The sequence below is a fragment of the Mastigoproctus giganteus genome, chromosome 4 (genome assembly GCF_048544385.1).
Source record: "Mastigoproctus giganteus isolate SK-2022 chromosome 4, ASM4854438v1, whole genome shotgun sequence".
NCBI classification, from domain to species: Eukaryota; Metazoa; Arthropoda; class Arachnida; order Uropygi; family Thelyphonidae; genus Mastigoproctus; species Mastigoproctus giganteus.
This window is the reverse complement of record NC_143578.1, coordinates 174,933,251-174,949,519: the sequence shown is the minus strand read 5'-3', so window position 1 is coordinate 174,949,519 and position 16,269 is coordinate 174,933,251. Positions and strand designations below refer to the sequence as shown.

Sequence of the window (16,269 nt, the reverse complement as noted above, 5' to 3'; positions counted from 1 at the left end):
GCACCCCGCTCCTGCCCACTCGGCTACGGAGGCCTCCAAATGTATCCCCAATTCACAAAGGGTGATTGAAGGGTGACACGAGTAGTTAGTTTAACTTCTGTTCCGGGGAAAATAATGGAGTCACTGGTTAAAGATGCATTGCAGGATCATCTAGACAAGACTGCAGCAATAAGTAAAACAGCATGGGTTTGTTAAGGGAAATTCTTGTCTCACAAATTTGATTAGATACTATGATGTGGGTACAAAGGAAATGGATGCAAAAAATAATTTTGCTATCGTATACTTGGATTTCAGGAAAGCTTTTGACGCTGTTGCACATGGAAGACTACTGTACAAATTGGAGCAGAATGGGTATTAAGAGTAAGTTGCTACAATGGATAAAAGGGTGGTTGAGTGGGAGAAGACAGTGGGGGGTAATCAATGGACACTGCTCTTCTCGGACTAATGTTATTTGTGGAGTCCCACAGGGTTCGGTGTTGAGCCCACTGTTTGTTTTGTTTATTTATCAATGATATTGATGAAGGCCTATCAGGCTTAGTGTTGTAGTTTGCAGGTGATGCAAAGGTTAACAGGGTTGTTAATCACACTAATGGCAGTGCGCTACTGCAATGGGATCTAGAAAATTTGGGCAGATGGGCTGAGACATGGCAATTGAAGTTTAACTTTGACAAATGTAAAGTACTGCATATGGATAAAAGATAACCCCAGAGGAACGTACCAACTGTGTGGTACTACACTTAGGATCGTAGAAAATGAGAAAGACCTTCGAGTAATTGTGCAGTCAGATACGAAGTTTTCTGAGCAATGCAGACAAGCTGCAAAAGGAGGTCATGGGGTTTTGTCAATGATATACAGAAATTTTGCTAGCATGGAAAAGGAGGTGATTATCCCTTCATATAAGGCAGTGGTCAGGCCACACCTTGAGTACTGCGTACAGTTCTGTTCGCCTCATTTTAGGAGGGGGGTGTAGGTTTTCTTGAGCGTGTACAGAGAAGGGCAACAAGATTGGTGAGGAGAATGAAGGGATCCTCTTATCAAGAGAGGCTTAAGTTCTGCAAATTGCAGTGGCTCTAGACTAGGCACCTGCGAGGTGATCTGATTGTGGTGTGCCTTGAATGGGTTGAGCAGGCTGAATTCTGTTGGGATTCTTCCATTTGCTCAGATTACAAACCTAAGGGGCAGCCATAAATTCAAATTGAGGAGAGACAGTTATAGAATAGATGTGCGGAAATTTGTCTTTAGCCAGCAGGTGGTTAATTGCTGGAACCATCTTCCGTCTGTCGTTTTGGAAGTTGATAGCTTAAATAAATTCAAGGAGGAACTGGACAAACTTTTAGAGGGAATGGTTGGGTGAATTTATTTTTTATTTATTATTATTATTATTTTTTTTTTTTTGGCTGATTCTACATAAGCTCATATGCTTGTTTTCTTCCATCACATGCCTCTGAACTATTACTGTTATCTGGCAAAGTTTAACATCACTAGAATGAACCAGGAGCCAATCAATGAAGTGAAGTTCATCAAAGAAAGTATTGCCCAGCAGTAACAATTACAGTTCAAAGACCTTCACTTGATTTCTGCTATTTCAAAAACCATGGTGGAATGCACAGCAGCAAGAAAGGCACAGAATAAGGTGCTGGAGATATTTCAACAATAACCTACTACAGATAACCTAATAGCCTTCAAACATTCAGTTTTCAAATATCCATTATATCCATTGTCAGAGCCAGAAGGAATCTTGGATCAACTTCACATCATCGATCACCAAGTCTGACAGTCCTAGGGTTGTTTGGGATAAAATCCAAAAAACGAACGACAAATATCCATTGCACCAGCCTTTGATTCTTGTACAGTTGCGTGATTTTCAGACCCAACTGTAATTGCTAACATGTAGGGGGTAGCATTCATTAAAGTATCTGCTGAAACATCATACTATCCTGAATTTGTGCTCTTCGAGCAAAAATATGAAAAACAGCAAATGAAGCTACTGGCCTTTCAGAGAGCAGGAATTTCAAGTGCCACTTTCTCCTATTCAGGCCAAATGGATATCCATTATGAGATGATTAAACATCCACCATTGGAATCTATGGATCTCCTACTCAGTTTTCTTTACAACAAGAACTGTCTTCGAGGGCAGTTTCTGAATTCCTGGAAAAGGCAGTCATACTTGCTTGCCTTCCCCAAACAACTACCACTCTTTTGCTCTGAATAGCTATTCAAGTGGTCAATAATCACCTCATGTGGCAATAGAATGGTCAATTCATAGATATTCAAGTGGTCAATAATCACATCAAATGGCAATTGGAAGCTAATGACTTCCTGTCTGGGATGCAGTGTTGCTTCCAATGGAAGAGGTTATCACTCAACTATTTAATCCGTCTGGAAACATCGATTAATATTAGTAGTGGCAAATAATGGAAGAAAGCAATCTTACACATTATCAGCTAAAAATAAATAAACAATAATTTTTAAAAAATAATAAAAAATAAAGTACTTTCCATTATAACCTTTAATGACCTTCAATTTCAACAGTGTCTAGTTTTTCCTACAATTTATTAAAATTTCCCACTTCTACAACACCAGGTGGCAGTTTGTAATAAAAATGAACTACTTCTGGTCAACCGGTGAAATACCACCATTTTGCTTATTGGAGGCTTGAAGTGGTGGAACCCATGTTTAGTCTCTAGAGCTAAGTTCCGGCCAACCCTTCCCTATCTCTTCCATCATGCAGTATAATTGATGATTTTTGAGGTTATGATGAATGTCGTGGCGAGATCCAATATTCCTTACATTTCGAGGGTACAGCTCTAAAACGGTGTTCGCAGGCCGGCCACTAGTTAGTACACCGGACTGAACCTATTGGTAACTCTCTAGGAAACTTCCGGATCAGCTAGTGTATAATCTTGCTACCTCTACTCTGCCAGATAGTGACTGGAGGGAGTCCGAGTAGTGTGTATGCGGGGAGCATTGTCGAGGCCACGTTATGTCAAGGATCTGGGTATATTCTTACCACATGTACGCCATATCCAAAAATTTCATTACTTCATACAGCATGTCCCACTAACCTTTTTCTTACTATTGAATACACCATGAATTGTCAAAATAATAGAGCAAGCTTATCTGCGAAAAGATCTAAACCTCCCAAGGACTTCCTAATTCATTTCACAAATATACGTGGTCTCAATTCTAATCTCAACGATGTCCATTTCCACTTGCAGTCTTCCAAACCCCATGTACTTTTTCTGACTGAATCTCAGTTATCAGTTGATTCAACTACTGCTCATCTCAGATGTCCAAATTATTTGCTGTATGATTCCTTTCGCCTCAAAGGTGGTACTTGTGCATATGTCCATTCTGATATTCCCTGTCAGAGACTTGGCAATTTGGAATCTCCTCTCTTTGATCTTCTCTGGCTTAAAATCTCTCTACCTCATTGTGTCAAATTCATCTGTTGTCTCTACCGTTCTCCCAACTCCACTAATCACTTGGAGCTCTTTGACTTCCTCTCTTTGCAACTTGACTTTCTCCAGTCCAACTTTCCTAACAGTGAGGTTAACATTTCCTTTTAACGTTCACAACTCCAGCTGGCTTCTGTTTTCCTATCACACCGACCCAGCAGGTCGAGATGCTGAGGCTTTTGCAATTACTAATGACCTAGCACAGATTGTTCATTTACCTACAAGAATACCGGACAATCCTAATCATACAGCCAATACGCTTGATCTTTTTCTCACAAACAACCCTTCTAAGTACAAGGTTGAAGTGAGAGGTCCTTTAGGCACTTCAGATCACAACTTGGTGATTGCCTCTTCTCCAATGGAACCTTTATCTCATGGCTATTCCCAACCTCGTATTGTTTGGCATTACAAGAATGCAAAATGGGATGACCTGCGAGACTTCTTTTCTTCTTTTCCTTGGTCGGATTACTGTTTCAAAACTTCTGATGTCAACGTTTGCGCAGATCATGTCAGTGAAATTATTCTTGCAGGAATGGAATCCCTTATCCCACACTCCACTTTAAAATCTCGTCCTTTATCTAAACCTTGGTTTTCCAATAAATGTGCTAAGGCTGTCCAAGAGAAGAATGTTGCATATCGTAATTGGCTTGTTTCTAATTCTTCAGTTTCATTTTCTGCCTACACCAAAGCTCGCAACAATTGTAAAGCAGTTATTAATCAGTCCAAACTAGAGTTTGAACAGGCTAAGAGTAGAAAACTTGCTTCTTGCCCTAATGGTAGCCGAGCATTCTGGTCTCTTGCCAAAGCTATTGGCCGCAACTTTTGCCCATCTCTGCTCCCACCTCTGTCCAAATCAGATGGTTCTGTTGTCACTTCAGCCAAGGATAAAGCTGACCTGCTAGCAACCCATTTTTCTTCCAGCTCATGTATTAATGATCTTGGTAAAACACCTCCCACCATTCCCAACACACTCCATTCAGTGCCTCCTGTGGTCTTCCGTCAAAAGGATATCAGAAGGATTTTGATGAATCTCGATGCTAAGAAAGCTCCAGGTCCTGATGGTATTTCTCCACTTATTCTCAAAACCTGTGCTCCTGAACTTACTCCTATTCTTTGCCGCCTTTTTTCACTTTCTTATTTTAAAGGTGTTTTTCCTTCTGCTTGGAAATTTGCTCATATCCAGCCAGTTCCTAAAAAGGGTGACAAATCCCTCCCATCCAATTATCGTCCCATTGCAATTACTTCTACTCTTTTTCGAAAGTAATGGAGAAATCAATTAACCGCCAACTCTTAAACTACCTAGAAATCTTCCGTCTGATCAACGATCACCAGTATGGATTCCGTCAGTGTCGATCCACTGGTGATATTCTGGGTTATGTTACACATTTATGGACTAATTCAATAGAAAGGTTCGGTGAAACACAAGTAGTTGCTCTTGACATCTCAAAGTCTTTTGATCGTGTTTGGCATAAAGGTCTTCTAAACAAGCTTCCATCTTATGGTTTGCCAACTGTTTTTAGTAATTGGTTATCCAGTTTTCTCTCAGTTAGCTCACTGAGGGTGATGGTAGATGGCTCTCTGTCGTCTAACTTCTCCACTAATGCCGGTGTCCCCCAAGGTTCAGTTCTTTCCCCTACTCTTTTCCTCTTGTATATCAATGACCTTCTTCCATTGACTGGAAATCCTATCCATAGTTTTGCCGATGATAGCACATTGCATTCAACTTTCCATTTTGAGAAACCTTGTCCAGCTCAATCAGCTTCAAGTTCTCGAAAATCTGCTGCCAATTCCTTAAATGCCGATCTTCAGGTAATTCTCCAGTGGGGCAAAGACAACTTAGTTGATTTCAACCCTTCTAAAACTCAATCTTGTCTTATATCTCGCAAAAAGGATTCTTCTGCTCCTATGCTTATCTTTAGTGACACTCCGATTTCTAGGCAAAATGATATATCTCTTTTGGGGATTACCCTGATTTCTAATCTCTCTTGGCACAAGCACATTACAAATATTGCTTCCTCTGCATCTAAAAAACTTGGTTTTCTCTTTCGCTCTCATCGTTACTTTTCTCCCAAACAGCTGCTCACTCTGTATAAATCGCAAATCCGCCCTGCCATGGAATATTGTTCCCACATCTGGGGTGTTGCCCCCAAAACCTCTCTCAGGCTTCTTGATTCCATTCAGAAGAGGGCAGTTAGGTTAATTAATGATTCATCTCTAACAGAGTCTCTCCACTCGCTTTCTCATAGACGCACTGTTTCTGCTGCATGCCTCTTCTACAGATACTTCCATGGGCACTGTTCTTCTGAATTGGCTTCTATAATTCCCTCTCTCTCTTTCAAAACAGTCCGAACACGTGCCGCCACAAGCCAACATCCATTTACTGTCCAACTTCAAACCCACAGAACCAACTTTTCATCTTCCTCATTTATTCATTCAACTGCCGTTTTCTGGAACAACCTTCCTTCATACGTATTTCCTGAAAATTACAATCTACAGAAGTTCAAGTCCAATATCAACAAATATCTTCTTTCGTCTTCTCAACCTCCAACCCAAGCACGGTACTAAGTACTATAGGTTATAATACCTCTCGTGTTTGGGGTTCTCATAAAAAAAAAAAAAAAAAAAAAAAACACAACTTCCCTTACATCTGCCCTACAATTATCCTTCTTCAGTTAGAAATTCATGCCCACTCATGTGTGCCATCTGAGCAAGAGGAAGGATCCATCAGCAGTGAGCCTAATCCATTCAGATCCTTAAACACCTCAAATCAGGTCTTCAGATGATGCAATTTGCAGAACTGAAGTCTTCCCTAGTAAGCAACTTCCCCCCTCACTGATCTTGTTGCTCTTCCCAGTCCCCATTCCAACAGATCCACATCCTTCCACAAATGAGGCTTCCAGGCCTGTATGCAATATTCAAGATGTGGCCTACCCATTGCCTTATACAACAGAATAATCACCTCCTTATCCATGCTGGCAAAATTCCTGTATATCATTGACATAAAACCCATATGGGCAGTCCTGGTTGCTTGCTGCACTGCTCAGAGAACTTCATATCCACCTGCCCAACTATCCCCAGTTCCTTTTTTTTTAATCTCCACTACGCTGACTGTAGTACCACATAGGTGGTACATTAATCTGAAATTACTGCTATCTACATGAAGCCTTGAATTTATTAATATTAAACTTCAATTGCCACTTCTCAGCCCATCTGCCTGATTTCTCTAGATTTTGTTGCAATAACATACCCTGAATACTGTGATTAACCACCCTGCAAACCTTCATATAATCTGCAAACTTAGACATTAGGTATGATATGCCTCCATCAGTATCATTAATAAATATTGAAAACAACCAAAGTCACAGCACTGAACACTTGAGGATTATTCCACTAATTACATTTCTCCAAGAAAAGCAGTGTCCATTGATAATTACTCTCTGTGTTCTCCTAATCTACTATCCCTTTATCCATAGAAGTAACTTTCCTTTAATGCCACATTGCTCCAATTTTTACATCAGTCTTTTATGTGCAACAGTATCAAAAACTTTTCTGAAATCTTAGTTGTTGTTGTTGTTATTTGGTTTTTAGAAGCATTAGCAACTAAGGCCATATTGCTCCGGGGATATGCGGTGGTCATTCCCTGACCTTTCCGCATCCTCCATATTTGGTGGTCACAGGCTCGAACCTTGGTCTGATCAAGAAGCATGTGCTACGCACTGCTGCTCCTGCTCACCTGGCTATAGAGGCTGAAATCTTAGTATATGATGTCAAAATTATTTTTTGTATCCATTAAGATTGGTCAGACAAGACTGGCCCTGAACAAATCCATGCTGTGACTGCAGTATAAATGCATTTTTGTCTAGATGGTCCTGCACAACTTCTTTAATCAGTGACTCCATTAATTTCAGTGGAACGGTCAAACTGACAGGACTGTAATTACCCATCCCCCTTTGTCTCCCCCACTTTATGAATTAGGGATACATTTCCACATCTCTAGTCCCTAGGGATCTACTCTGAATCCAAGGATGCTCTCATAATAATGGCTGAAGTTTTGCTACCTCCGTTATTTTAACTGGAAAGATCCCAACCACCTCAGGTGCTTTTTTTATATTTATCTTTAACAATTTCTCCTCCACTTTCCTCTCAGTTATAAAAATTGTGATAAAATTGTTTAATTTTTAAAAATTTTTATAAAAATTGTCAGTCATAAAATTGTTTAGCTTTCTCTAGAATTTGACACACTGCCAGAAGCATGTTGAATTCCTAAAGAATTCCTTGTTTGGAAATGTAAATGGAAAATTCTGATCAGTTTGTCAGCAACCTAAGCAAGTTTATTTTCATCAATGGTTAAACCATTCATATCTATTGAATCGTTGTGATTCATCCCCTTTTTTCTTGTCTTTGTTGGAGTAAAGAGGTCTTTGCTGTTTACTTTTGCATTCTTTGGCAGAATGTAAAAGATTACTTTTGCATCTTGTAATCTTCCGTAGCTTGTCTAAACTCCTTTATGACTTGATTATAGACTAATTTATTATCTACTGTATGCTTCTGTATCACCTGATAATTTATATGCATCCTTCGCATTCTTCTTCTACTTCTCAACCACAAGTCTCATCAGTAATCTGTCATCCTTTTAGCTCTGCACTTTAAACAGTATCTCTTAATTAATATAAAAGCTTAGTAACTTCTATGATTATGTCCCTGAATGCTTCCCATTTAGAGTTTGCTGTTGGCAACCGACCATTTGGCCCCACTTCATTGAATTTTAAAACTGTTTGAAGCCACTATAGTCACCTTTTCAAAAGCAAAAGCTCTACCCTGTACCCCTGATATTACTTAGATCTTTAAGTAAATCCCACGTCAATACACTATAGTCACTACCACATAATGGATCTTTTATCTGCAGATTATTAATGCATGAAGTGTTGCTGCTAATAACCATACCAACAGTATAGCTTTCTCTCAGTGCTTTTCTGATATGCTCGTGTAGAATGCATTCATCCAGGACATCCACAAAAGTCTTATTACTTCACAGTTGACCAACCCCTTTGAATTGATTATTTGGAGAATTAGGGTCCACCCATTAAGACATTGCAATGGTTATAAAAGACAAATAGAGTGGGCCTAACACTGCCCCACTCTATTTGTCTGTGGTGTTGTTCATTATACTTACTCACTCCTACTCTCATTTTTGTTTTCCCAGTGCTTATGCTACACCAGAATGATTGAACATTGTAAAGGCCACCCATACCAACTGGATGTAATACCTTACATTGTATGTGTTTCTTAAATAAAAGAATACCCCCCCCCCCATTCTGCCTATTTTTTCTGTACATATTGTACTCCCCATATTCCAGTTTTGTATCCCTTATATCTGAGTGACACCATGTGTCTGATTTCCCCTCAATGTCTGTATTTTATGATTTAAAATTCATCAAATTTCTTTACTATGCTCCTAGCATTGGTGTACATTAGTATATATGCTCCTGTTTTTACTTTTAGTAACCTTAACACAACCTATGTATTTGCTTGTTTTGTGATGAAATCCAGCAGGCCATGAAATCCCTAACTCCTTGTTTTTCAGGCTTTTACTGCTTCTACTAGATGTTCTAGTAGAAGCAGTCAAGAATTATTTACACCTCTTCCTGCAACTACTGTTAATCCATTTGTCAGGGGATTAAGGGTAGCTGTCAGTTTCCCAACACAACTAACATTGCCTCAATAGCATCAGAAAATAATGTTGCACCCATTCTATTTAAGTGTATCTTATCCTTGTGAAAACTCTCTCACCTGTCAATAAACACATATCACACTGAGAAATATTCTAACTGATGAGCCTTGTGCATGCTCTCCCAGGCCAGTCAGTTTGGTCCTGGAGAGATGGCCGATCAATTTGGCCCTGGAAAGATAACACTGCTGGAGCAACTCCATCTTGTCAGCAGAATTGCTGACACTCAATTTCAATCCTAACTTGTATTCCTTTCTCTCAACATTCCCCTTTACATGTTGAGCAAATCCTCAGATCTCCTACTCTTATTATTCTTACCAACATGAACAATATCACCATTTGTACCTATAAAAAAATGATAGCTGCCTCTACAACACCATGAACCTTAGCCCCAGCAGACATATCCTGGTGTTATTCCACCTGTTCTTTTTGCCCAATATATTTCCCACTTCCCAAACAATCTAGTCACCAAATACAACTACTTCCTGTGGGACCAAGGATCTCTGCTGTGAAGGGTAATGTTTTGTTGTCTGCTGCTGGAACATGGGCTTAAGCACTAGACTAGGCAGCTGATTTCTTGACTGCCTCTCTCTCTAGTAATCCTTCACAAGCATCAACTCTATTCTGCAGGCCCTCATATAAACCCATCAGTACACTTAATTTGCACTTAAATCCCTTGTGTTCTTTGCAATGAACCAACACAAAATCATCCCCTATAGCTGCATCACGTTCTGCTAAAAGTAGCTTCAAAAAAGAACAAGTTAGTGCATGAAATATAATCATGATTCACAAGAGAACTACCCTTGGGAAACCTCTCTCAAACCAGAGCATTCCCACTTCTTCAAGCTTGTTGCTTTGCTGCTCTTGTTTGAGGCATGATTTTAACCTGAATTTAATTTAAAAACAACACAAGAAACTAAAAGATATGAAAATAATAACAGTGCACTACTCCTCTCTTATTTAATGGCACTACAAATTATACTATTTCAGATTACATTGTGTATGTTATATGATTTATTGTTTATGGGCTTAATAAAACACTTATAGATTTTTAATATAATTATACATTTACAGAATTATATACAGAGTGGCTGAAAAGTCTGGAACCAATCAGATTTACACTATGTATGCTTACACTCATTTACAATATGTGTTCAACGTGTCCACTCTGACTCTCTACACATTTTTTCAGCCAGTGTACCATGTTAGTTTGGAGTCTTCTCAGCATATTGGGATCAACAGGAGCAGCAGCAGCAGAACCCTTGGTAATTCTCTCCCTAAGATGACGAAGAACTTGGATTTTTTACAGCATACAACTGTACTTTCAGGAAGCCCCAAAATGCAAAGTCCAGTAGGTTAAGGTCAGGTGATCAATCGTGGTGCCACTTCACTGGTCCTCTCCTTCCAATCCATCAATGAGGAAACATACCATTGAGCCAATGATTCACACTCCATTTGCATAATGCGGAGGAGCTCCATCTTGCATGACCCAAATGGTTCATGCAAGATGGAGATTTGGTCCCTGACCACTAAGGACTATCTCCACCTTTTCATCCAATTTTAATGCCATTTTTCACCTGTAAAGAAAAACATTGTTACCATTGGTTCCAGACTCTTTGGGCACCCTGTAGAAGACTATTACTACTATTAAATTACACATCATTCTATAATGATAAATAATCAATGCTACATTTATATCAGTGCTACAATAATAGTGGCTCTATTTTTGTTATATTGTTACAGTACAATGACAGCAGACTACATTTTCATTTTCTAAGCAATTTCTAAAACCAAGCAAACAACAGATTAACTAATTTTATCAGGTAAAAACAAGTAACAAGTGTGCCACTAATTTTTAAGTCATAAAAATAATCCAGCTAGCAGTTCTCAAAAAAGAGGTGTGTTCGTTGGTGGCATGCACTTCATCTTTTGTCTACTTGAAACTCTTTGTGTCCCATTGAGCCAAATAGTGAGGCTTCATTCCCAGTCTTCCTAGATGGCTCAAAATCATCACCATCATTTGTGGGACCTTCTGAAATGCTCCCAGATAGCACAGTATCTGAGGAGATTTTGCAGAAATGCAGTGTACACAACAGAGTTGTATGCTATACAGTTACCTTTGGACCACATTAAAACCTACAAGCACCAAGGTATATGATATGCACAGACCCTTTAAGTGTATTATAGGTTTTATTGGAGATGAGATCTTATCCTCATCCATTCCTAACCCATGTTCAGCAGATGTTACATTCGTTTTTTTGAATGTTCATTTGACACCTGCTTCCGTTCAATCCTAATGCAAGTACTGCATCAGTAATCAAAGAAAAAACATACCATATGAGTAGCACTAAGCTCAAAAGGGAAAAGAACTAGTGATAATTGTACAATCCAACATGAAATTCTCTGAGCAGTACAAACAAGGTGCTAGAACTGACCATGCAGCACTGTCAGTGTTATACAGAAACTCATTTTTACCTAGCAGGCAAAAAATGAGCAGATGAGAAACAGTTGAAAATCCCATTGTGTAAGGCAATAGTTAGGCTACATGATATATTGCAAACAGGTTTCGAAACCTCAATTTAGGAAGAGCATAGATCTGTTGATAAGGGTGCTGAGAAAAACAAAAATTTGTTGGAGGGTGCAAAAGGATATTCTCACCGAGAAAGATTAGGGTTCTCTAAATTTCATTCTCTGGAAATTAAGTATCTGTATGATGACCAGAATGCAGTGTATAAGGTTTTAAAAGTGTTAACTAAACTAAATGCTGGTGGCATCTTTACACTTTCTCAGATCTCTCTCTTTCTCTCTCTCTCTCTCTCTCTCTCTCTCTCTCTCTCTCTCTCTCTCTCTCTCTCTCTCTCTCTCTTCTCTCTCTCTCTCTCTCTCTCTCTCTCTCTCTCTCTCTCTCACACACACACACCTCACACACACACACACACACACACACACACACACACACACACACACACACACACACACACACACACACACACACACACACACACACACACACACACACACACACACACATTTAAACTGAAAAAGGTTACAGAATAGATGTTCAGAAATTTGTATTCAGCCAAATAATAATCAGTGGTTGAAATAAACTTCCACCTGGTGTTGTGAAAGTGGATAGTTGAATATATTTAAAGAGGGTTTGGTCAAATTATTGTCAATACTGAGCAAATGACAAATGGTTGTTTTATTTTTTCTTTTTAGCTGATTTTATATAAGCTTTGTTTTCTTGCATAATTAAATGTTGTTAACTATTGTAAGAGGCTCTTGGTGTTCTTAAAATATTTGTTTTGAAACTAATCACTTTTTCTTTTTTTTTTTTTATGCTGAGATTGTCCTTTTGATTGCAGTGGTTCAGGTCTTGATCCTCAGGTCTAGCTTTATACCCTTAAGCCCATAGCCACAAATAGGAATTTGGAGAAAAAAAAACAGTTTAACAGCCATTAAATACAGAAAGAAGACTATATATACAAGGAGATATTCTTATAAATCCCTACAACAACAACCTAACTAGGAATAGGAGTATGCTTATTAATCATAATTAGTGCCATATTTTCAAAAGTAGCATTTTAGTATAGTATAGTATACCAAAAACTACAGCCCCAGCTTTCTATTCCTTCCTCCCCACCCAACAACAGACCACCAAATCTTAGAGGTTCCTGCAGAATAATAATAGCTAACAAGTAACAGAGAGATGCTTCCAACCAGTCTGCCAACCTTGGAAAATCCCATGAGCCTCTGCATACCACAAGAATCTCGTGTTAATATAACCTCACATCTAGTTAGGGCAGAATTTTTTTGTTGTCTGGACACAGTGGTGTTAACACCTCAAGTATTATTCTTAATTTTCATTGTTTCAGTTGTTTTAAAATATATGTTAAAACTTGGCTAATTTTTTAACAGCATGGTGTTATTTAATTTTAATTAATTATTTATCATTGAGGAAGCCAGCTAGACTCCTGCCTGCAAAATGTTTTTTTTTTTTTTTTTTCGTTTTTGTTTGTTGCATAATAATTTATTATTCATTTGAAACAATATTGTCACCAAGCAACAGAAATTTCATTATTCTGATCTGGATATGGCACTTTAAAAAATGGTATTACACAATATCACCATTTTTTAAGAGAAATAATTTTTCAGACAGAAGAAAACTGTGTATTTTAGTAAAATTAGATTATAGTTTTATTTAGGTGTGCATTCATTTTCAATTGTTATTATCCATGAATATAACCCTATATGCTAAGGAAGTGAATATATCTTTCTCTCTACTATTTCTAATTTTTTTTTTTTTTTCCAATATTGAAGTATAATAAACTGAAATTAATTTCTGAATTAGCTCCCAAACCAATGGTAAAACCTGATTCATTTGGAGTTAAGGAAGGTTGGGAAATAACTGTCATTTTGCCTAAAGCCTCTGAAGAATATGGACCCATTAGTCATTATTATCTTGTGGTTGTTCCCACAGAAGAAGCCAAAGTGGATCCTGATCACTATACTATTGATGAGGTATGCTGGCTTTGAAAAAAATTTCCATCTAGATGTTAGATTCAAAATTTATTAAAGTTATTTTATTCACTTGTTTAGTTAAATGATATTTATCCATTAGATATATTTATATTTTAAATGTTTTAATTTAATGCATGTGTTTTATGTGTTTTATATGTTTTATATACATGATAACCAAAAATTACCCTAATTTGAATTACTTATACAGTGTTTGTTGAAGTATTTTGCTTAGAGTTCTATTAGATTTATGGTTATTGGTTTTTACTGTACTTAATTATCTTAGGCAGTTTACGCCAGTATGTTATGTCGGTACAGCTGTGGCCATGAGCTGATTTGCATGTTGTGCAGGCCAAAAAACACAAAATAGCTCATAGTGAGGGGGGGACACTATACCCCATATCAACTAACTACTAGTCCATTTGAAAAGGCCTTTAACATGGTCAGGAATAAGTACATATATTATTTCTCAAGGCTCCTTAAATAATGTGCCCATTTATGTACAAGTTGTCTTGAAATCTTTCAGTAGGTGCTCTTATCTCTGTTTCCATTTAACAGTAGATACAGTTTTTCATAAAGTGGGAGCCAGACGTGTTCAAAATCCGCTAAATGGATTTTCTTATTTATTGATTTGAAATTATTGTTTTTCTAAAACTTTTGATTTAAATTTATTAGTATAGCATTATTTTGTGTTTATCTGATTAATCTGGTTTATTTATTCTTTACTCGGCCTTGTAATTGCATAAAAGTATCGGTAAGGGTATCATATCCACATGTTACGAGTTGCACTCCGTTGAACGAGACGTTTTTTAGCCATATTTCGCCGCTTTATTGACCAATTGTTACATCAAATTATTTTCTATAAGTAGCTTATAGACCTAGTCAGGATTCTTAGTTTATTCTGAATTGAGACAGCGAGATTTGGAAGTTAATTAATACTTAAGTGTCCGTAGATTTACCGTTCGTAATTTGCCGCCTTTGTTAAACGATACATTATATATGAACTAGATAGCGTTAGTAAGTATAGTATAGTATATAATATAATATTGTTGATTAATCAGTAAAATCTAATTTTGTTAAACTTCGTTGTCAATTAAATTGTACTTTTAACTAAATACATATAACGACTTCGATTACAAATGAAACATAATTAATTAATATATAACTTGATACAGAAGTTATATAAACAGAACTCATATATGATATTTGATACTGAAAAATATATAGAGCGTTATAACTGTGTTGGGATACAAGTTTAGGGTTATAATTTGTACTGAAATTTAAATTTTATTGAAACTAAATCGAAATCATGATTCAGACCAGAGCAGCAAAGAAAAACTAATGGGAGTGCTGTGGCTCAGAGGAGAACTGAGGGGGGGGGGGGGGGCAGTTGCCCTCTGAATCACAGCCTTTTAAAATGCACTGCTTGCATGATGTTTGTGGAGCAATTGGGTATGGGACATGATATTGCCAAGGGCAATGTCTTTGTGTGTGCACGATGCAAGGAGTGTAACGAAATCAGGCGACAACTCAGCATTGGTATGGGCCTATATGAGAGGTTGAAGGACAGGGTGGATGCCCTCGAAGGATTTAAAGTGAGGGACCCATCAAGTTCTCAGCTCCACACATCAACTCCAGAGCTTGCACTTGGTCATCATGCAAACAGCGGCAACCCTCAAGGCAGAATGCACTGATTCCACAGGAACTAGTAGTTGTTGGTGACTCTATTGTCAGGGAAACAGGGAACATGCTTTGTAAAAAGGATAGGTGGAACAGGATCAGGGTATGTCTGCCAGGGGCAAAGGTTGATGATGTTGTAGAGCAGATATCATCTTTTAAGGGCACAAAAGGTGATATAGTTGTACACGTTAGCACTAATAATATTAAGAGTAGGAGACTGACAGAATTACTTAACAAGTACAGTCACTGTTGGAAAAAAGCCGTGAATTAGGGTTGAATTTGAAAGTGTCTGCAACTCTGCCCAGACACGATAGGAGGGAGTATATGATGGGAGCCTTGTCGATCAACTCAGCCCTGGAAAGATTGTGCAAAGCTCAAGGGGTAGAATTTTTTTCAGCCTGGTCTGTACTTGTTAACAGGAGAGACTGCTTCTACAGGGATGGGATACACTTAAATAGAAAGGGTGCAAAACTGATGCCATCGAGGCAGTGCTAGGTGGGTCGGAAAACTGCAAGCTTTTTTTTTTTTTTTTTATGAGAACCCCAAACACGAGAGGTATTAGAACCTATAGTACTTAGTACCGTGCTTGGGTTGGAGGTTGAGAAGACGAAAGAAGATATTTGTTGACATTGGACTTGAACTTCTGTAGATTGTAATTTTCAGGAAATACGTATGAAGGAAGGTTGTTCCAGAAAACGGCAGTTGAATGAATAAATGAGGAAGATGAAAAGTTGGTTCTGTGGGTTTGAAGTTGGACAGTAAATGGATGTTGGCTGGTGGCGGCACGTGTTCGGACTGTTTTGAAAGAGAGAGCGGGAATTATAGATGCCAATTCAGAAGAACAGTGCCCATGGAAGTATCTGTAGAAGAGGCATGCAGCAGAAA

General features: G+C 38.1%; 1 protein-coding gene across 6 annotated transcripts in view; it reads left to right on the top strand.

Annotated features, from left to right (window-relative positions):
• Nucleotides 1–16,269, top strand: part of LOC150087215 (tyrosine-protein phosphatase Lar-like) — a 1,652,393-nt gene that overhangs the window by 1,266,450 nt on the left and 369,674 nt on the right. For all 6 annotated transcript variants that reach the window (XM_090371077.1, XM_090371082.1, XM_090371081.1 and 3 more), the window contains one exon: nucleotides 13,538–13,707. In XM_090371077.1, coding sequence (XP_090227203.1) covers nucleotides 13,538–13,707 — 170 coding nt within the window. The remainder of the gene's footprint in view (nucleotides 1–13,537; nucleotides 13,708–16,269) is intronic.